The following is a 22120-nucleotide window of genomic DNA, read 5'->3' as shown; positions in this document are numbered from 1 at the left end:
TTAGCTTTTCGTTCAAAAATCAATTCACATTTTGTTCCAAACTCAAGCTTTCACCTGAATCATTGTTTTATCAATAAAACCCATGTTTTCCCGAAACAAGGTTGTATTTGGTAGATCTTATCATATGATACATTCAGTCACCATACAGCATGTGAAGTGATAGCATATCGTATGAATGATAACAGTAATGGCCCGACAATATTCATTTTGCTAAGGCGGCATTTCATTACGAATAGAATATTTTTTTGTAAGTAGATAAAAAATTGTGATAAAAAACTCTATCATGAAATGTCGTATGGTTCTTTGTGTGTGCATTTATATAGTTAATATTATTATTTATCTTTTGTTTTAAGTTTATGATTTTGTATTAAACTTATAATGAAATGTCTAACATTTAACTAATTTAACAATCAATGGGTAGGCAGGTACATGTCGGATGCATAATAAATAACAATCAATACAATTATCTTTATTTAAGTAATTGTCAGGCATCAAAGTCCTAATTCCCTTTAATACATACATTACAGACGTAAAATGTAATTTATCGCAACATTTATAAATATAACATTTTCCCCAGGGTTTGGCTCCCGTGGACATTATTTTTGAATTATCGATCTCAGAATACTTTAGTCACAATCGAATCGATAATTTTGAAAATGTATTATACATAACTAAAAATGAGTAAGAATTCTGCCCGATGTATTTTTACGTGATAATACAGTTATTGATAATTAAATGTAAAATTTAATATAACCCAGACTATTCGAGTCCAAACTCTTACATATTTATTACTTATCATTGTAAATTAAATAAATGTAGTATTGCAAACGGGTATTTTTCAAGGAAGTTATAAGGATTCTACAATGGGAATCCAAATATAGTATATTGATATTACTTCCCGTCTCTATAATAGTACTTAACATGACTTACTGAGGTTATAAAATAGAGTGCTGAGTTCACTTTAAAGTTCAGCTTTATGGGGTACATACATATATATCATTATGGAGTCTATCTCATGAATTGATGACATGGATTTTATTACACACTAGCTTTTACTAGCAGCTTCGCCCGCACTAATTAATCGCTACCTGCACACGCGAATTTAGCGTCACCTACAGAAGAATACTAGTTTTTTGTAAACCCCATGAGATTTACAGTTTTTACCGGTAAGAAAAGATCCCTATTTCTCTTGTGTTAGCACTTAATCCGTCGTTTTGGTAGGTGGCGTTTAATTCGTTGCTTTTTGTGGGTAGTGCTAATTTCGTCGCTTTTTTGAACATGGCGTTAAATTCGTCGCTTTATGAAGATGGCGCTAAAGTCACGCGGGCCAAGCTGCGGGTAAAAGTAATAATATAAATATATACGGGACAAATTACACAGATTAATTTAGCCTCGAAGTAAGTTCGACATTTTTGTTACGAGATACTAACTCAACGATACTATATTTTATTAAGAATTCTTATATATGTAGATAAACATCCAAGACCCGGGACAATCAGAAAAAGTTCTTTTCTCATCATACCCTGGCCGAGATTCGAACCCGGGACCTTCGGTGTCACAGATAAGCGTACTACCGCTGCGCCACAGAGGCCACTTAGTTAGTTAATATGATTCGTTTCGATACTTTGGTATGTTTTCAGCATGTTTTCATTTTGATTGTGAACACGACAATATTTGTAAAATGGTTTATGTTAGTTTTAGCTTTACGTGCAACATGCAATGACTGCAATTTTATTAATATTTTATTTGTTGCAGTTAACAATTATTTTTACTAATTAATATAAGTATGGCGAGAAAAAAAGAAACTTTACGGTTTCAGTACAATACCCTGACGTTTTAGATTTAAATAAAAAAAACGTAAAAAAAGGTATTAACATTGCTTAAGTGTGATGCAAATGTTGGCTTATTGTTTGCATTTTAAGCTTTAGTCTATTAGAAATTTACAGATAATAAAACCCGGTGGCAAGTGGAAATGTAGTCTCTGCCTACCCTTCCGGAATAAGGCGTGATGTAGAAAGTAAGTTCAAGTATAATAAGGAGGTTACATGTTTTTGTAACAATAAGTAATTTTATTTTTTCTCCAATTTTATGAATTTTAAATATACTACTTACATGTGTACTCACGTATGTACGTGTAAGTAGTATATTTAAAATCTGTCTGTCTGTATGTATATACATACATACAGACAGACAGATTATATTACGACCCCTTATATATTACATATAGTCAAGTCTATATCCCATGCGGGGTAGACAGAGCCAGCGGTCTTGATTAACTGAAAGGCCACGTTCAGCTGTTTGGCTTTATGTAATTATATACTTACTTTATGTTATAACCACTTACAATTAAAAAAAAATAACCAAATAGATCTACTTATGCCATTGTCATAGCAATTAATAATTTTTGTCCCTTTAAGAATTTTCCGTCAAAGCTATTTAAATACCAGTGATAATCCTTTGCGGTGTCCAGTCTTTTGTTGCGAGAATAATTAGCTAAGTAACTCAAGACTCACAGGAGAGATAATGTTCATGAGGTATTTTTTTCATATTTAGCGAACTAAGTCGCGAGTCATTTAATTAATTCAAATTGTGTAAGCTTGATAATGGAATTGAGATTCAAATAGTGACCAATTTTGGTGTGCCGTGTGGTTCCCGGCACCAATAGATAAAAGAATAGGACTTCTCCATCTCTTTCCTATGGATGTCGTAAAAGGCGACTAAGGGATAGGCTTATATACTTGGGATTGCTCTTTTAGGCGATAGGCTAGCAACCTGTCACTATTTGAATCTCAATTCTATCATTAACCGAATCAGCTGAGCGTGGCCTTAGAGTCTTTTGATGGCAGTTGGCTCTGCCTACACCGCAAGGGCATATACCCGCAGTGACGTGATTATATGTTATATTTTGTTGGTCAATATACTCGGACTTTCGTAAACTGCATTCGCTGATTGATTTATTATTAATTTAAGCAGAAATGTAATATATACACAAAAATAAACATGATTATATAAGTATATTGGAGACATAATGATAAACTAGATATTATGAATATTAGTAGGTACGAGTACTTAGTTCACCTACTTTATCGTATTTCAATATTGTCACATTTTGGTGTTACCTAATGTCACGAATAAGAGCACAGCTACAAAAAAATAAATAACTTACGAGGTAGACTGAGGTTACAAGTTTTCCATTTGCCACGATCTCTGCATACTTCTTTTGCTTCATTCATCATTCATAAAAGCGTAATCCATCTTCCATCAGCATTTCACTTTTAAAAGAATTTATTATAAACGCTTACCCGTCGGATGTCGTGGTTTAAGAAGATCAAGAACATAATTAGTTACTTAAAAAACATCTTATTTTGGACGGATTGTGGGCGAAAATATTTTTTTTAAAACAAAACGAGGATTTTCCCGCCTTATTTCACGCAATTTATTACGGGAAAGAAATTGAGGGACCCAAATCTCATGGTTTAAGGTTGGTCTTCAATTTATTTTATCTCATTGTTTTTCATTTCCCTAATGTTATAACCAACTTGATACTAAGGCTATGTTCAGAATTTAGGCTTATATTCTTTGTAAGAGAACGTGCCTTATCTATCCATGAGTTTACCAATTTCTTTTACATCACTCATTCAATCAAAAATTCAGGTTTTAGTAGTTATTTTGTGGCAGATTGGACTAAATACCATTTTTTTTCACGCGCATGTGCACGCGAATGGCTAATTTTTTTATACAAAAAAATTAGCCATTCGCGTGCGTTGGCGTATTGTTGACTGACTATTAACAATGTACAGTCAAAACTCATGAGTAAAGGAAACGAAATCGAAAAATGTTTTGTTTTTTAACAAATAAAGTAGCAAATTAGAAATGCTTGTGTCAAAATTCTCGCGGCAACGAGACGAAACGAGTTTTAAGTTTTATTGTGAAGTTAATACAGTAAAATACAAACATTTAGGTTTCAAAAGAGTACTTCTTCAATTAAAATGGTATCATCCATCCTGATGTCTATTCCAACCTGTGAAAGGGATAAAATAATAAAATTTTGAGAATTCCATCAAAACGCGAATATTCTGGTAATTTTATTCTCTCGTAGGCACTTTGTTCATTTGCGACGACGTTAATTTGCTTTTTACGACTTCAAATGTTTTCGTATCTCGATTACGATTTTAGTATCTACCACGGTGTGGTACAAGTGAAGAAATTGGAGCGTTATGAAAATAATTTGATAACTACAAGTCAATATATTAAGGAAAGTAATATACATACATACATAAAATCACGCCTCTTTCCTGGAGGGGTAGGCAGAGACTACATCTTTCCACTTGCCACGATCTCTGCATACTTCCTTCGCTTCATCCACATACATAACTCTCTTCATGCAAGCTCGGCGGTTTCGGGTACCCTTGACCTGACCCTTTGAAAGTTATATTACGAGTATTAATCATTTTTGCGATATTCGGGATTTGATCTTCAATGGTCAGTTTAATTAAATAATGACAGGACAAATTATACAGATTGAGTCTCAAAGTTGAGACTTGTGTACTTACTTAACGGTATTTTTTTTTATAATAATAAAAAATAATAATAAACATAAACATTATTATAATAAAAAGCCAGGTCAATCAGAAAAAGTTCTATATCACAGACAAGTGCACTAGTGCAAATATATTTGTTTCATTATATTTTCATACAAGTTCCTCGGTTTAGGGAATTCTGAACCTCACCTTTTACTTGTAAAACTACATTTTTTTTATTTATTTATTGAAAACTGTGGTCCGAATCACATTTTATGTCAAAATTAAGATATTAAATATTATTTAAACACACCAAAGTCTATTTGAGTTTAAAAATTAACAGACCATCAATTAACAAACAATTAATAATATAAGCTCCTCACTTGATCCCACCGCCAAGAGTCATTTAAAACTGAAGGACACCTTCCCAAAAATGGTTTTATTTTCGCCGTAAATTCTTCGGGTTAGACAAACAGGTTGCGTAATGTAACACTTTGAATAGAACATATTTTACTACCTACATCTAAAAGCTGAACGTGGCTATTCAGTCTTTTTAAGACTGTTGGCTCTGTCTACCCCGCAAGGGATATATACGTGACCATATGTATGTATGTATGTATCTAAAAGCTCCAATGACCGGTTTCGTAGTAAACGTACCGCAACGTTCATCACGGCATCACTATCACTCTCTCAGTTACACTCTTACCATTCTGGAGAGGAGTCCTTGGTGCGCCTACGATAATGCTTTTAACATCATCATACAAATAAATCGTGTTAATGTAGGTTGGTATTTTCACAATCACACGTCTTAAATTAAACCCCTTGTGATTTTAAATTAACCATAAATATAATTTTTATTAGTGCCATGTGGTTCCCGGCTTCAATAAAAGAAGAATAGGACGACTCCTTCTCTTTCCTTTGGATGTAGTAAAAGGCGACTAAGTGATATGATTGTAAACTTGGGATTCTTCTTTTAGGCGATGGGCTAGCCAACCTATCACTATTTGAATCTCAATTCTATCATAAGCCAAAAAGTTGAATGTGGCCTATCAGTTTTTTTTAAAACTGTTGGCTCTGTCTATCTCGTAAGGGATATAGACGGGACTATATGTATGTATACTATTTTTATCATAAGTCTATAATTAGTCCTTTTACGAAACCCATGTGGAAGGAATAGAATGGTCCTACTCTAAAGTTCGGAAAAGTACACTACTTCTAATTCATATTTTCCCAAAATCCTTAATAAATTAGCTTTCGCTATATCTCTACTGTTTTACTACTTTCATATCCTTAATACATTTTTGTGGCTGTGCCACGTGTGTTTAACAATATAATTCGAGACGTTCAGTTAATGTGTTCCTGGTTTAATAGCAATCGCGGTTGCCATGGTAACAGCCCGTATGATATGTGTGTGAGAGCCGTTAAAAGTGGAGCTTTATTTCATGAGAACCGAAAATAGAATATGCTTGCTAATGGCTTTGAAAAGATGCTGAAGATAGGACAATGAGTAAGGTGATATTTTGGAATGCTGGTTCCGTTCTTGAAAGCATAATGTACAACTATGAATACGCAAAAATGAGTGAGATACGCAAATTTAAATAAATGTTTTATGTTGCGTAATTTTATTTTTTTCTTAACTCTTCTTCTTCATCTTATATTTAAGAGCTAACTTTTGACGGTGTTGTTTTTGATTAACATATAAGTTCTTGTAATTATGTTGAGATTTTTACTTATTGTACGATAGCTACATATTGAAAATACATTTTCGTTTAAAAACTTTGCATTCTCGATTTATTTATAATTTAAATTTATTTGCGTTCCAATAATTCATTTATCATTTACCAACGCTACGCAGTAAGGAATTTAAGCGTGGGTTGTCCGAATTACGCAAAATTCTCATTCGTAATATTTCACGATTAAATAAACAATGACTGACGGTGCATGAACGGCGCGGCATTAGAACTGACTTATTAATGTAGTTTACGTCAAAACATTTGAACTCACCGAGTGCTCTCTCTGTTGTTCACAGATGGACTGGCATCGTATTATAAACATTGAGAAGATAAGGCGGAGTTAACATGACATTTGCTTACAACTCCAGCGGCCGCGATGATGTGGCTTCTGCAGTTGCTGAAAGATCATTTCCATTCAATATGGCCATCAACGGAACCAGCTCCCCCCGAGTTGGCATCCAAATTATCACAAAAACATTGACTGGTGAAAGCATGGATATAATAGATGAACCAAAAACAAATGAAACGACCGACATAATCGATGTAAATGTAGTCCAAGTCGCTTTTTGCATTTTATACACAATTATCTTCGTATTAGGAGTGTTTGGAAATGTGTTGGTTTGTTATGTTGTATTCAGAAATAAGGCGATGCAAACAGTAACTAATTTATTCATAACGAACCTGGCGTTATCAGATATATTGCTATGTCTTTTCGCAGTTCCCCTGACTCCGATGTACACCTTTTTGGGACGATGGGTTTTTGGCAGACTCCTGTGTCATTTGATGCCCTACGCGCAAGGGACAAGTGTTTACATATCTACCCTAACCCTTACATCTATAGCAATAGATAGATTTTTCGTCATAATATACCCATTCCACCCGAGAATGAAATTAAATACATGTATATTCATAATAGTATTTATATGGGTATTCTCCTTAGTTGTAACTTGTCCCTATGGTCTATTCATGGGCCTACAGATCACAAAAAATAAAACTTACTGCGAAGAGAGTTGGCCGTCAGATAGGTCTAGAAGAATCTTCGGTGTGTTCACCACCGTACTTCAATTTTTAATACCATTTCTAGTAATAGCTATATGTTATACATGTGTTAGTGTAAGACTGAATGACCGGGCGAGATCCAAGCCTGGTGCCAAGAACACTAGGAGGGAAGAAGCTGACAGAGATAGAAAGAAGAGGACAAATAGAATGCTCATATCTATGGTAGCTATATTTGGCATATCCTGGCTCCCTTTGAACTTGATAAATATCTTCAACGATTTCTACGCTCAAATGACCGAATGGAATTATTACTATGTGTCCTTTTTTCTCGCCCATTCCATGGCGATGGCGTCAACTTGCTACAATCCATTCCTTTACGCTTGGTTGAATGAGAATTTCCGAAAGGAATTCAAACAAGTGCTTCCATTTTTCGAATCAACCGGGGGAGTAAGAAATAGTTATCATTCGGGCAGAATGCCTACACACAAAACTGACAAAATATGTAATGGCAATGAGACTATCCAAGAAACTTTACTCGGATCGTCATTCAACAGAGGTCCTTCGATAAAACAGAGAATATTAGATGGAAATGGAAAGAAGGATAATGGTGTGGAAATCGAGAATGTTTTGTTGGACGATAAAACAATTTCGGCTACGTTTCACACGAAGAGTGAAAATGTAAATTTACAATTGATTGATGAAGAGTCCCAACACAGTGAGCCCAAAGACGGCAAGTCACCCGCTATATAATGTGTAAGTATTACTGATTCCAAATAATGCTGGATCAGACACTTGTTCAAAAATAGATATAACATTTTCCAATTGAACTAAAGTTGAAATCTTGAGATAAATTTTGGAATTGAATTGAACTAAATACACATATATTTTTAAGTGTATATTATTGAACCTTACTTCAATTACTATAACTTTCTCTTTTGCATTGGTTTACTGGTAGAAATTTTTCCTTAGGATAAGACCACTCTTATGCATTTTACTCACTCTTCTCTAAATCTCTGTCTCAAGTTCAGTAAAGTATTTCCAAACAAACACACTAATATTTCAGTTGGGAATTCGTCAACTTATGCCTACTAATCCGTTCTTGAGATGTTCTTCAACAACAAATTGTAATTCTCTCAGCGACTCGACGAAACGTGTTGATGCCAACTTTTCCTTATTTTATGTTTATCTGTGTTCCTCTTCTGTCCAAGTAATTGACTAAGTTTACCCTCGAGCACCTTGTTGATAAAGTCAATTACATCATATTTTTTGGTTGTTCCAAACAAATTATTTGGAATTTTACGCGCCTACGTTTTTACGCTACTTTAACTGAGAGAAGGTAATTTTTAATAAATAACTAGCTGTTCCCCGCGACTTTGTTCACCGTTAACTGAGAAAGGTGGCCCTGTAATGCTCCTTAGAGGGGTGAGAAAAGATATTTTTGTATATCTGTATTAAAGACCAACTCTAACGCATCTGAGAAAACGGCTATCAAATCGGAGCAATTATTTTTCTCATGGTGCGAGTATAAACATCCAAACAGACAAACAGAAAGAAAAACTAAAAATAATTTTTTTTTGCATTTGTTGGTCATATATAAAACCCCCATATCGATTTTTTGCCAATACCTTTCTAAAAGTAGTAAAATATAAGAATAAGTTCAAAAACGGTATCTTTTTCAGAATTTTGCCTTTTCGATGTTTTTCAAATGACGCGCATTTGTTTGTTGCAGGTCAAAGTAAACACGGATCATCGCTTAACCTCCTTTTTATATTTAAAATAAATATATGCTACTACTTTATTATCTTGCATCTCGTATTGAATCATGTGTAAAGTAAATTTTCTATGAGAGTGAAATTGTTTAAATATTACCGACGTTTACCTACGAAAGTAAATTAGTATCACAATTTAAAGAAATAACTATTTTATTTTAATTACGACAGATTTATTTGTAAATATAGCACGATTTTAACGTTATCAAAAAAATGTCACATGTGTAATTAAAAATATAAGAACTTCTTGGATTATTATATAAATTGTATAATATAAATGAGACTTTTAACCTCGATAAAAGTACAATATTAAAAATGCTTATAAATAAATGTAAAGACTAAAGAATAATAATAACCTTAGACTTAAGTCTTTTTAAGGTTCCTTTAGTTATTAAGGTATCTGTTATTATTATATATTTGAGATAATAGAAAAAAAATATATTAAAATCTCTTTAAAGTAAATTGAGATCTTCAAAAGGTCGAATTCCTTAAAATTACAAAAGTCTTGTTACAACTGCGATGTTTGCAAGACAAGTCATTATTTTTATTGTAATATTTGTTTTAAAGAACTTAGCCTTAAGGCACTTTGAGATAAAAATTAGCTTTTAGGTTTATCGATGTTCTTAATTTAATTACAATTAGGCTGCTTTGATATAAACAAGAATAAACATCGATTAATGTTTTCAATTATGGTATGATTATTATAAAGAATGTAAGAAGGTTTAATACTTGACTTTGTAAATAATAAAATCAAATGATGTTAATTTTAAGGGCTTGCTGTGATGATTTATTTATCTGTTTATTAAAATAACTTTAATAAGATCTTGTATTATAATTGTATTTGCAAGTATCCAAATGGCCTAATATTGTCAGTTAAATAGGTCTCATTATTTTAGTCTAGACTAGGTAGTACTTTCGATGCACTGTTTTTTCACATGTTTAGAGTATGGTTTTGTCAAAATAAATGATAATTTCAATTAAAATTTCAATTTTATTTATGTTTATTTAACTATGTTTTTTACTATTTTTAATTAATTTTTGTTTTTGTTTAATTTTCATTTACTGACATTTCACTATTTAGATTTAGAATCACTAGTAAAGGTAGTTAGTTAGTGATAAAATTTAATATGTAAGATGTCTTTTTGATAAACTAACGAGCCCAATTTCAAACTAAATGTTTAGTTTTCGTATTTATTTTTATGCGAAAACAAAATATCAAATCCGTGTAGACGTAGCCTTAAGTATTTTGTTTTGCTACGTATACATTGAATACGTTTGAAATTCGAGTTTATTAAAAACACATAATATAAATATATCATCAATTACTATATGAAAAAATATACATAAATGTAAATAAACAGGAAGAAAATGTAAATAAAGTGTAACCTTTAGTCGAACTATTAGTATCGCTTTCAAAGTGTTGTAGGTACTGTAGAATTTACTGGGTAATTTATTATTTACTGAAATTGAATAATAATTATTGTAAAGTTTGGTTTCGAGATTGATTAAATGAGGCTGGTTGTTTATACGAGTAAATTATTTTTTTATTCATCCTCATTTCTGATTCCATCTCATGTATGTTTTAAAATAATCCATTCATAGTATATTAGAATATTAATCACTACATAATTTTTTCTCTGTTTGTATGTACTTACGCGCTAATCTCGAAAGTTTTGGACGTATTTGATTCCTACTTGAAATGTAGGAGTGCAGTTCTGAGGGAGGTTTATGTGTATAAATGCATCCCGTCCGAAGCCTCTAGTAATATATAAAAAGCAAAGGTGACTGTCTTTTAACGCGTAGCCCAATCTCAAGACCAATCGAGTTGAAATTTGGCATGCAGAGAGCTACTACAATGATACATACATACATATCATCACGTCTATATCCCTTACGGGGTAGACAGAGCCAACAGTCTTGAAAAGACTGAAAGGCCACGTTCAGCTATTTGGCTTAATGATAGAATTGAGATTCAAATAGTGACAGGTTGCTAGCCTGTCGCCTAAAAAAGAATCCCGAGTTTGTAAGCCTATCGCTTAGTCGCCTTTTACGACATCCATGGGAAAGAGATGGAGTGGTCCTATTCTTTTTTGTATTGGTGCCCACACGGCAATGATAGTTTCCGCTAAAAAGTAATTTTCCAAAATTCCTACGGGAACGGAAATAAGCGGAATTTCTCTTTACACTGGTGAAGCCGTTCTAGTTTAGTTAATAACATATATACCACGATTGAATAAAAAAAACTAAATATCCTAAAACAAAACTAATTTAAGGTATAACTATTCTTAATCACAAACTCAAACACTTCGTTCTGCCACATTCCAGCGTATAATTGCTCGGCAGCTCGAAAACATTTTATGAAATTCTATGAAATAATTTGACCAAGTTATCACAGTTGGCTGGCCATCTCTTTGAGAGGATTTAATGCACTAGCTCTGATAGCAGTTTTGTTAATTGTATTGACTTTATTCATAGGATAGAGTGCGTAAAAATTGTGGAATTAAATAATTTATAACATCGTGATACTATAGCGATAGTAAGTCATTCACTAACATTAGGTACAACTGAACATTTGAAATATTTAAATTATACCTACACAAGCAATACATATGTATAATAATGCCAATTTATTGAAATTAATTAAATCTAATTGTTATTGATATATTAATTGTTAGCGCTGGTAAAATGTTTCGCACTCCCCCTACATCGCGCAAACGGAAACCACGCGGTGCCAAGGAAGAGTTGCGCCAGGATTATGTCGAGGTTCCGCCTTTAGTTAAATCTGAAAAAATTGAATCGGACGACCAGCATGATGCCAAATCCGCAGCAACCGGTAAAACTAAAGGGACGTCGTCATCCCTTTCACGGCGGAGGGCGTTGGAGCTGGAAGCGGCGCAAGCTAAAGCCACTCTAGAGATGGAGGCCGTACGTGAGGCTACACGTGCACGAGCTGAAACTGCGCGCGCAAAAGCTGAAGCTGCAGCTAAAATAAAAGCTATTCAAACTGATTTAATTGATAAGAAATTGGCCGCTGAAATTGAATCTCTGGATAGGCAAAGACGGTCAAAATCTTCGTGTTCCGTCACTTCAAAATCGATGTCTCTTGACAGCAGAGTGCATGCCTGGCTCGATCAGAGTATAGAATCTCAATATGACGCGTCGCTCGAGCCGCTAGATGAAACGCATTCAACTATTTCCCATGAAAACTGTGAAGGGAACCGAAAGAATGACATCCAAAAGTTGACTGAAGCGCTACGAGATACAATTGTTGCCTCGACATCAAAAAATAGTAACGATAAGCTTCTTACAAGGTTGGCGACATCCAAAGATCTACCTTATTTTCATGGTGATTCGCTCGAATGGCTGCAATTTAAACAGGCTTTTTATGAATCGACAAAGCTATGCAAGTATACAGACACTGAGAATGTATGGCGTTTACGAAAATGTCTTCGAGGGGAAGCTAAAGATACGGTTTCATCTTTACTGATCGGAGTTACGTCACCTGATGTTATAATTGAGACTCTTGAGCTCCGATATGGGAGGCCTGAAACAATAGTAAATAGACTTATAACCCAATTGAAAAAGCTTCCGTCCTTACCTATGTCATATCACCACGACATTGTCAATTTTGCCATCAAAGTCAAAAACTACGTGACTGCCGCCAAAGCTATTAAACAAAACGATTATTTAAGAAGCCCTGAACTTGCAAGTATTATAATTTCCAAATTTCCAAATATTCTTGTCTGCAAATGGACTGATTACATATTCGAACAACAAGACAATGACTTACCTAAACTAGAAAAACTATCTGAATTTTTGTATGAAGAAGCAAATAAGACTGCGTTGGCCGGGGTAAGTCATATTCAATTTCAGACGTCGGACAAACGTAAACCCGATGAGCGAAAAACTACTCACGCAGTACTTCTGTCGGCTGTAAGCAGTGAAGCAGGAGAAACACCTAAGTGCAGATTTTGTCGTGTGAGTCGTCATTCCTTACCTAATTGCTCACGATATAAACGAGCTTTACGTAAAGATCGTTGGAGATTTGCTCGAACGCAACGCTTATGTTTCAAATGTCTTGCTTTTCGTCACCGTGAACCAGAAATGTGCCAAGGCGACAACTGTGACGTCAATGAGTGTGGTCAGCCACACCACCGCCTCCTGCACTGGATCGCACCTAAAGACAAGTTATCTGAAGAAAAAGCAACAGATGAGCCAAAGAGCAGCAGTGAAAAAAGCGAGACAGTCACCCAGACAAATGTAGACCAATGTCCTAAGGTATTACTACAGATTGTACCATTGACAATATTTGGGCCCAAGGGGAGTATGCACGTGCATGGTCTTATTGATGGAGGTTCTACAGCAACTCTCCTGGCAGCAGATATTGCAGACCACCTAGGCTTGCATGGAGAAAAACGCATGATGCGAGCACGAGGGGCTTGGAATACTGAATTAGTATGTGAGATGGAGTTGATTGACTTTACAATATCCAACAGCAGCGGAGACAAGTACAAGTTAAATGCTAGGAAATTGAAAGAGTTAAATTTACCTTCTCAACATTTATCTAACTTTGATTTCAGCAACTATAGCGTTCCTGAAGATTTTGTTGTTTGTAACTGCGGTGTGCAGCCGAAATTATTGATTGGTCAGAATCACCACGACCTTATCGCGCCTGAGAAATGTATCCGAGGTAAGCAGCGTGCGCCGTTTCTGACCAAAACTGCCCTAGGGTGGTGCGTCCATGGGAATAACTCGGTAAGTGAGTCCAACACGTCTGACCGTTTCGCCACGCCCGCTCTAAACCTTAGTGTTGACTGTCCTAGACAGGGGGGAAACGTAGTACCTATTTGTCATTTGTTTTCTATAGAAGATATTAAATCTCTCTCTATACAGTCTTCTGATAAGAACGTAGACGTAGATTACGACGCAAAATTATATAATGAAGTTCGTCAATCGTTTGCTTTAGAATCAATAGGTATCTGCACTAAGCCTAGACAGAGCCCTGAGGATTTAAGGGCTGTTAATATATTAGATAAGACGTCGCAAATGTTTGATGATCAGTGGTATGTCGGCTTACCATGGAAATACGACGATGTGGTTTTGCCCGAGTCTTATCCTCAGGCTTTAAGTAGGTTGAAAATGGTAGAAAGAAAGATGCAAAAGAATGAAGCCTATGCATCCAGGTATCGAGAGCGAGTACAACATTTATTCATCAACGATTTTGCTAGAGAGGTGCGCGAAGATGACGTAGGTTTCGAACGCGTATGGTACTTGCCTCACTTCGGTGTTGATAACCCTAATAAGGCTAAGTTGCGGCTCGTATTTGACGCAGCTGCGAAAAGTAAAGGGGTGTGTATAAATGATTTTCTTTTGCAGGGACCTGACTTGTTGCAATCTCTCTTGGGAATTATGTTACGTTTTCGCGAAAATCCTGTTGGTGTCATAGGTGACATAAAAGATATGTTTTTACGTATTAAAATACGTAAAGAAGATATGAATGCATTTCGATTTTTGTGGAGAGAAAATACGTCAGAGCCAGTCAAGAAATATGTGATGACTTCCCTTATATTCGGTGCCAACTGTTCTCCTTTTGTTGCGCAATATGTTAATCAGTTTAAGAACACAGAACGGTTTGAGAAAGAATTTCCTGACGCTGTTCAGGCCATTAGGAAGAACCAATATATGGACGATTACATTGACAGTTTGCCTGATGTTTCTTCCGCTGTTAAAATGGTAAATGATATTTTGCACATAAACCAACAAGGAGGTTTTCTTATGCGAAATTGGCTTAGTAATAGCGTCGATGTTCTAAGAGGTACGCCAAAGGAAACCCTCAACGAGAAAGCCGTCAAATTCAACATTGAAGGTCAGTCTGAACGAACACTCGGTCTTCTTTGGTATCCTGCTACTGATACGCTAGGTTTTGATTTGTCATTCAAACGCATCCCGCACGAAGTTTTTGAGAAGGAAAGAAAGCCTACTAAACGTGAATTATTACGAATTATCATGTCAATTTATGATGTTCACGGATTTCTTGGGCCATTTATCATTCAAGGTAAAATTATTATGCAAGAAACATGGAAAAGTGACATAAAATGGGATGAGCCTGTTTCAGATGAAATGTTTACTTCTTTTCGTAAATGGTTAGAGCAACTGCAGACTTTGAATCGCATTTCTATACCACGATGGTACTTTAGAGTTAGTCCTTATAGCGCTGCATCGGGGGCCCAGACCCGCGCTGACACAGCAGCCCTATACACATTGCAACTTCATTTGTTTTGTGATGCATCGCCATCCGCGTATGCTGCAGTCGCCTACTGGCGTAAAAAAAATAGTGATGGCTCAGTGCAAGTGTCCTTTATTGCCAGTAAAAGCCGTTTAGCGCCGATTAAGGGAGTCACAATCCCGAGGCTTGAATTACAAGGCGCATTATTAGGTTGCCGACTAGCAGACACAATCAAATCAGAGCATCGTTTTAAAGTTGATAAAACATTTTATTGGACTGATTCAACAACAGTCTTACATTGGATTAGAAATGAAAATAAAATGTATAAGCCATTTATTGCAAATAGGTTAGGCGAGATATGTAATACATCCACTATTTCCGAATGGAACTACGTTCCTTCAGGATGTAACCCAGCTGACCTTGCCTCTAAGAAGCACGATCACATCTTGGAAAATGATTCTCTATGGTTTACCGGTCCTCTTTTTTTGCACCAAGGACTTGATTGCTGGCCAATAGACCCTGTGAATAAAGATGTCATTAGTGATGAAATTCTGGAAAAAATACAAGTTGTGTCAAGTAAAGTTAATGAGACGACTAGCTCTCCTGTTCCTGATCCGCAACGGTTTTCATGTTGGTTGCGGCTGCAACGTAGTGCTGCTTCTGTTTTATTATTCATAGAAAAGTGTAGAAAGAAAAAAGTTGAAATTGACAGCGAAGTACTAAACAAAGCAGAAGGATTATTATTACGAAATGCCCAAATGCAATCGTTTAGTGACGAAATACATTGCTTACAAGAAAATAAGCCCTTGAAACGGGATAGTCGACTGCGAGATCTTACTCCGTACTTGGACAGCGGTGGTCTTCTACGCGTTGGTGGGCGCATTGGCGCTGTTAAAGAAGTATTACCCGAGCTCTTGCCTAGACGTAAATGGACCCAAGAGGGGTTGCAATTAAAAGTCGGAGATTTAGTTTTAGTAGTTGATCCATCATCTCCGCGTAACACCTGGCCAAAGGGGATTATAGAAAAAGTTTACCCAGGTGCAGATGGTAGAGTTAGGGTAGTCGACGTTAGGACTGGAGCGGGTGTGATAAAGCGGCCAGCTGCTCGCGTGGCATCTTTTGGTTAAGGAACTGAGTATCCTCTATGAGGATACTAGGGGGGAAAATGTTAGCGACGGCCACGCTGCTAACCTTTTTGGTTCGGCGCCATAGTTTTATGTTTTTATGAGAAAAGAAAAATAAATGACATTGATCCAGCCTCTACCAGTGCCTCTGTCGGTTACACTAATTATGACTTTAACGCATCAAAAATTGTGGTAATCGCTCATGCAAATTCGGGAAATACGGCAGTTTGGATGATACTACTATTTCCAACTTTAGTTGATGCCGCTATTGCTTGTCGCGCACCTATTTTACCAAAACGGGCATTTTTGAGCATGCAGAGTTTATAGGAGAAGCCATCAAAATGTTCACATTTCAATTCAAAGTTTGTGTAATTGTGAAGTTGACGTTATCAAGGACAATGCTACAGTGCAGTATGTAACCGCTTCTTCTACATTGACGCTTTGAACGCGGCAATAAACTTAGTTTAAAGTAATTTATTTGATGTCAACAAAATGTGTGAATGTTGTGAAAACAAAAGATATTAAAATCATTAAGTGATGTAAGTAACTAATGAAATTATGAATTTTAAAAATAGTATATAAATAGTATTACGTTGGGTAAAATACGGAATATCGTATTTTACCCAGCTATTATAAAAAAACTTTCGAAAATGTTTCTTAGATTCCAGGAACTCTTTGAGACGGAAAGTGGCACTGAGCAACTCATAAAAGAAAATAATATCTGTACATAGGTACTAGACGTTGACTTCACGAGGAATGAAAATAAAATGATCTTCATTTAAGCTAAAATAAGTTTCCACACATTTATCATACAATTTGTTGAACCATGCTATGTTCAGAATTTTTGTTACGATTAAAGTTATTTCAAAGATGATATAATAAAAACATACTGAATGTATGGTAACAATCATGACAAAAATACGTGTGTGTAATTTTTATAATTTTAATATATTCATAAAAATAAGTTTATATGAATCATATAATGAGTTTATATCCAAACCAGTAACTCGAAGAATTAGCCCTTTACAAATATCATTACTGACATAGTATTTTTACCTATATGTTGAAGTATATTAGATTCAGAATTTAATTAAGCTCGTATTGATAAATTTTGGAATCTCACTAACAAAATGCATGGACGCTTACATCCAGATGTCACGAATGTAGTGTTTGTTAATGGAGATATGGATCCCTGGAGTACACTCAGTATGAAAAACGGCCTTTCTAGTGATGCACCAGCCATCGTTATTGCAAACACAAGTCATTGTGCAAATGTTGATACTAAACCAGTTAAAGAAGACGCCATTAAAAAAATGGAACAAGTAAAAGAACTTATTAAATTGTGAATCGAATAAGTTGCTCTTAGTTTAAATAATAATATTTCATAAATAAAATCGATCGGAATAGATGGTTCATTTTAACAAAGTTGTACAACTATTTTTGATTTTTAGAAACTAAAATTTTCTAAAAAATCAATTATGGTCACCAGAACCATAACCATTGAAGGTAAACAATAAACATGAAAGCGCATTAAAAACTAATAAACCAAATAACTTTTGTTGATTCACAAAATTCTTTTATTTCTTTTAGTGTCTGATTGCTTTGTGTTGATGTTGTTGTTGATAAGCTAATCAATTACGGACATCAGATTGATAAATAGTCATAGTTCACGCGATCGCTACAAAATAAAATATAGCTTACTAGTCTGGGTCAGCGTTAAAAGCTATAAAACTGCTAAAGTTTCATGAAAATCCGATCTGTAGTTTTTGCGTGCAAAAGAAACGAACAGACACACACGAGTTTTTAAGGACAGACAAGGATAAAATTTAAAAGACCGCAAGTCATTATTTTCCTGGCGTTTTTAAGGGTTGCATCATGTGACTATTATATAAAAAAGATACTCGTATACTAAGATAAATTTGGAAAAAACACGGAAAAACACACGGGCCAAAAGAAAGTATAAAAGTAACAATTAAGTTCAAAGATAAGACATACATAGTCACTTAGCTGAGAATCTACAATATACTTAACATAAGTTTTATCATTTGCACTGCCACTGGGTAATCTGGGTATACGAATATTATCACAAAAAAGACTATTGAGGTAAAATTGCACAAGTCATTGGTTCATTAACTTAAATTTAGTACCTACTTAATTAATAACCCTTATGATATTTTTAAATCGGAGTCGAACCATACATACTCAATGGTTTTCACTAGCAGATGTCTGCTTTTAGAAAATCGCTAATTAATTCCATATTGTTTTAGTTTGTAAACTATTTCCGAGGTTTCAGTTCAGCCCACGCCCTCGTATTTCATTCGAGATCAAACGATTTCACTTGCTAATCAAGTTATTTGTATTTATAATTCGCTTACCTCACTTGTGTAAATTGATTTAGTGTAATTTATATGGGTGTTAATTTTTTATCCATCCTAATATTATTAATGTGAAGTGTGTTCGTTTGTCCGTTTCACGCGTGATAACCAACTGAACCGATTTCAACGAAATTTTGGAGACATAGTATGCAGAAGATACGGAGAAAGACATACGCGAAGAACCACGAGCGAAATATAGTTATTAAAGAACTCCAATTTATTTATTAAGTGTCGTTCCTCCTCTTGCGATAAATTTATTTCTTCTTCTTCTTCTTCGTCGTTACATTTTCCCACTTTTTACGTGGGGTTGGCACAGTAAGTAAGTTTTTTCAATTACTCCTGTCCATTTATTTAAAGTTCAAAATAAAGGTAAATAAAGTACCGTGTGTTTCCCCACACCAATAGAAAACAGAATAAAACTACTCCCTCTCTTTGCATGGATGTAGTAAAAGGCGACTTAGGGATAGGCTTATAAACTTGGGATTCTTCTAATCTATCCCATTAGATAAGCTAGCAACCTGTTACTATTTGAATCTCAACTCCATTATTAAGCCAAACAGCTGAACCTGGCCTATCAGTCTTCAAAGACTGTTGGTGTTGTCTACCCCGCAAAGAATATAGACGTGATTTTATGAATGTATGTGTTTATAAAGTAACGTCATAGGCCAGTATAATTCTAATTAGGTTTGTGGACCCAATGGACAATAATACTACGAATTAATGATATAACACAATCCGAATTATATTAAGACATATCTTATGTATCAACCACGAACAGCACAGATTAAATTTCATAATTTTGTAATCACCTTAACAATTTGCATGGTATAACACTATAGGTTGATCTATAATCCAATAGGCTTGTATCCGCAGTAAATTGAGTTATTTACATAGTTTATCTTTCGCAAGAAGGCGTTATTTTAGTTCCCCAAGTAATTCGTTTAAGCGACGGATCGCAAACCCGATAATCCGCCAATCTACCCGGGTAATAACTTTGGCAAGCGCAGGTCACTTTCTTATAGGTTGAAAAATATGTACTCTTCTATTTTTCTTCGTTAAGATATGGATAAATTTTCATACAATACCGTTTGATGTTCATTTGTTAAGAATACATACATATAATCACGTCTATATCGCTTGCGGGGTTGACAGACCCAACAGTCTTGAAAAGACTGATTATAAGCATATCCCTTAGTCGCCCTTTACGACATCCATGGGAAATATAGTTAATCAATTAGGGCTATACATTGCGGAGGTAATAATTGATTGCTGTTGTATAAATCAATCAATTCAAGATATTTAGGTCTTATGTCTAGAAGTGAATTTCTTGGAATAACTAACATGGGTAGGTGACAATAAATGACATTCACACTAGTCATGAAAACAAAAGATTTGAACTTCTGTAAGGGCGCTTTTCCTGTCCTGTGTTTTATCGCCCTCGTGCAGATGCTTACACGCTCCTGGTCAGACGCTAGACAAAGATTCGGCAGTGTCGTGCGTGTCGCCAGTTAGACAGATCTAACGATTGTGGCGACATCTCTACGCCACTAGTCAAACAACATCAAATCACACAACAACTGTCAATCATCGCGAAGAAATTGACGCGCTCAACCAATAGCAGCGAAGAATCTAAGACGCGATTTCAAAGATTTCACGGATTGGAGCTATATATACAACCTCCGACACAACATCGTCGGAGCCGCGGTTCCCCAGGCATAACACCTAGCCTGGCGGAAGATCTTCCCTTTGGTGGCAGTCCCGGTTGGTGACCCCGACGTGATTAGAAGCGATTAAACCTATCTATGCGCACTGCATGCGTGTGACTCGCGTCGCAGTAAAAACAAACACTAAAGGCAAGAAGAACCGCGCGCACTTGAAAGGCGCGCGCGCAGGTTGCGCGTCCGCAGCGTACCCGCGTTCCGCGCGCGCGCCATTCGCATGATAGGAAAACATAATATGAAATGGTGGGATGCGGGCAGCCTGCATTCGGTTCGAATCCACACGCGGGCAACGAAATGCATGACAGGAAAAGGGCTCTTACAATTAAACTCCTGAACCGATTTTGGTGAAATAGTCTAAGGTAATTTTCTTACCAACGCCAATTTGACTTCAGACTTTTTTTAATAAATCTTTATTCATGATTTGACTTTTAAACGTAAATATTTTTCTTTTGATCTTCATTAGTGACCAGGAAATTACTTCTAAACTTGAATCGGCTTAAATTAAAATTGGAGAAAGTTACAAATCCTTGAGGAAATCTAAAAATACATATTAAAATGAGGTTTTCGGTAAAACTCGTTCAGTTTTTTTTAAATATTATTTTCGTCAAAATTTCGTCAGAATTTAGTCTGTTACTAACTTAGTTGGGTTATTACCAGTTCTTCGGCTGTTTTCTTTTATTAATATTGTCATCCATGTAATCGCATCCTGGAGATATTTATCAATCCATGGAAAATCCCAAACGCTGCAGCTTCATAAAAAAGGCACTTTAATATTTACAAAGCTACACTAATCATAAAAAGATAAGAGTTTTTTATGTTAGTAACGAATAAACTACTGGACTAATTTTCAAACATAGAATAGACCTTCGCGAGTGAAACAGGCTATTTCTTTGTAATTTCCTAGCCTAGAAAACTAGTCATCAATAAAACAAACACTCGATTTGTAAGTTAATAATGTACCAACATAATACGAAATTTTCTGAAATAAAATTATAAGAATGTGTGATATCACATCGCCCTGTTGCGGCCTGAGTCAATGAGAAACTCCCTCTTCTAATTTGTCCACCGTCGAGAAGTTAGACCTATTGCTTAAAAATATTCATAGTTGAAATATTCATAGAAAAGTCTTATATTAAAAACTTGGAAAAATTAACGATTCTGTTGTTGTTGAAGAGTTTATTAGTTTGTTTGCTATGGGTTAACCATAAAACCATTAAACCGATTACAATATTTACTTAAAACCCAGATTAAATACATAAATTGAAATATTCGTGACAATTTACACAGAATGTGTTAGACTCGATGTGAGTTCGACACTTGCATTAAGAGATACTAACTCAATGATACTAAAATTTATAACAAATACTTATTTAGATAAACATCCAAGACCCAGGCCAATCGCAGAAAGTTCGTTTCTCATTATGCCATGGCCGAGAATCGAACCAGGATTCTCCGGTATTATAGACAAGCGCAAAACCGCTGCGCCACAGAGGTGATCAACTACATAAAATCAACATAGAATACATTTATATTATCCTTGGGAGCGTATTTCTGGGTAAAGTAATGAATAAACCACATTCGTTTAGGAATATGACAATAAAAATCATTGCTGGCATGACTCCAATGTTTCAATCTTGATTTCTATATCGTCTC

The 22120-nt window shown here is 35.2% G+C and overlaps 3 protein-coding genes across 3 annotated transcripts in view; 2 read left to right on the top strand and 1 right to left on the bottom strand.

Moving 5' to 3' along the window:
- The window catches only part of LOC106136687 (prolactin-releasing peptide receptor), a 34785-nt gene extending 24238 nt beyond the window's left edge, over window positions 1–10547 (top strand). The window contains exons 2-3 of the mRNA XM_013337313.2: window positions 6550–8005; window positions 8982–10547. Of these exons, the coding sequence (XP_013192767.2) occupies window positions 6599–8002 (1404 nt within the window). The 5' untranslated portion in view covers window positions 6550–6598 and the 3' untranslated portion in view covers window positions 8003–8005; window positions 8982–10547. The remainder of the gene's footprint in view (window positions 1–6549; window positions 8006–8981) is intronic.
- Window positions 1–22120, bottom strand: part of LOC106136704 (SUMO-activating enzyme subunit 2) — a 283092-nt gene that overhangs the window by 217422 nt on the left and 43550 nt on the right. The window lies entirely within an intron of this gene.
- On the top strand, window positions 11707–16374 carry LOC132902265 (uncharacterized). The gene has a single exon (XM_060946652.1). The coding sequence runs from the start codon at window positions 11707–11709 to the stop codon at window positions 16372–16374; it is 4668 nt and encodes a 1555-aa protein (XP_060802635.1).

This window comes from Amyelois transitella, chromosome 11 (genome assembly GCF_032362555.1).
Source record: "Amyelois transitella isolate CPQ chromosome 11, ilAmyTran1.1, whole genome shotgun sequence".
NCBI classification, from domain to species: Eukaryota; Metazoa; Arthropoda; class Insecta; order Lepidoptera; family Pyralidae; genus Amyelois; species Amyelois transitella.
The sequence above is the reverse complement of the archived record's forward strand: the minus strand, read 5'-3'. Positions and strand labels throughout refer to the sequence as shown.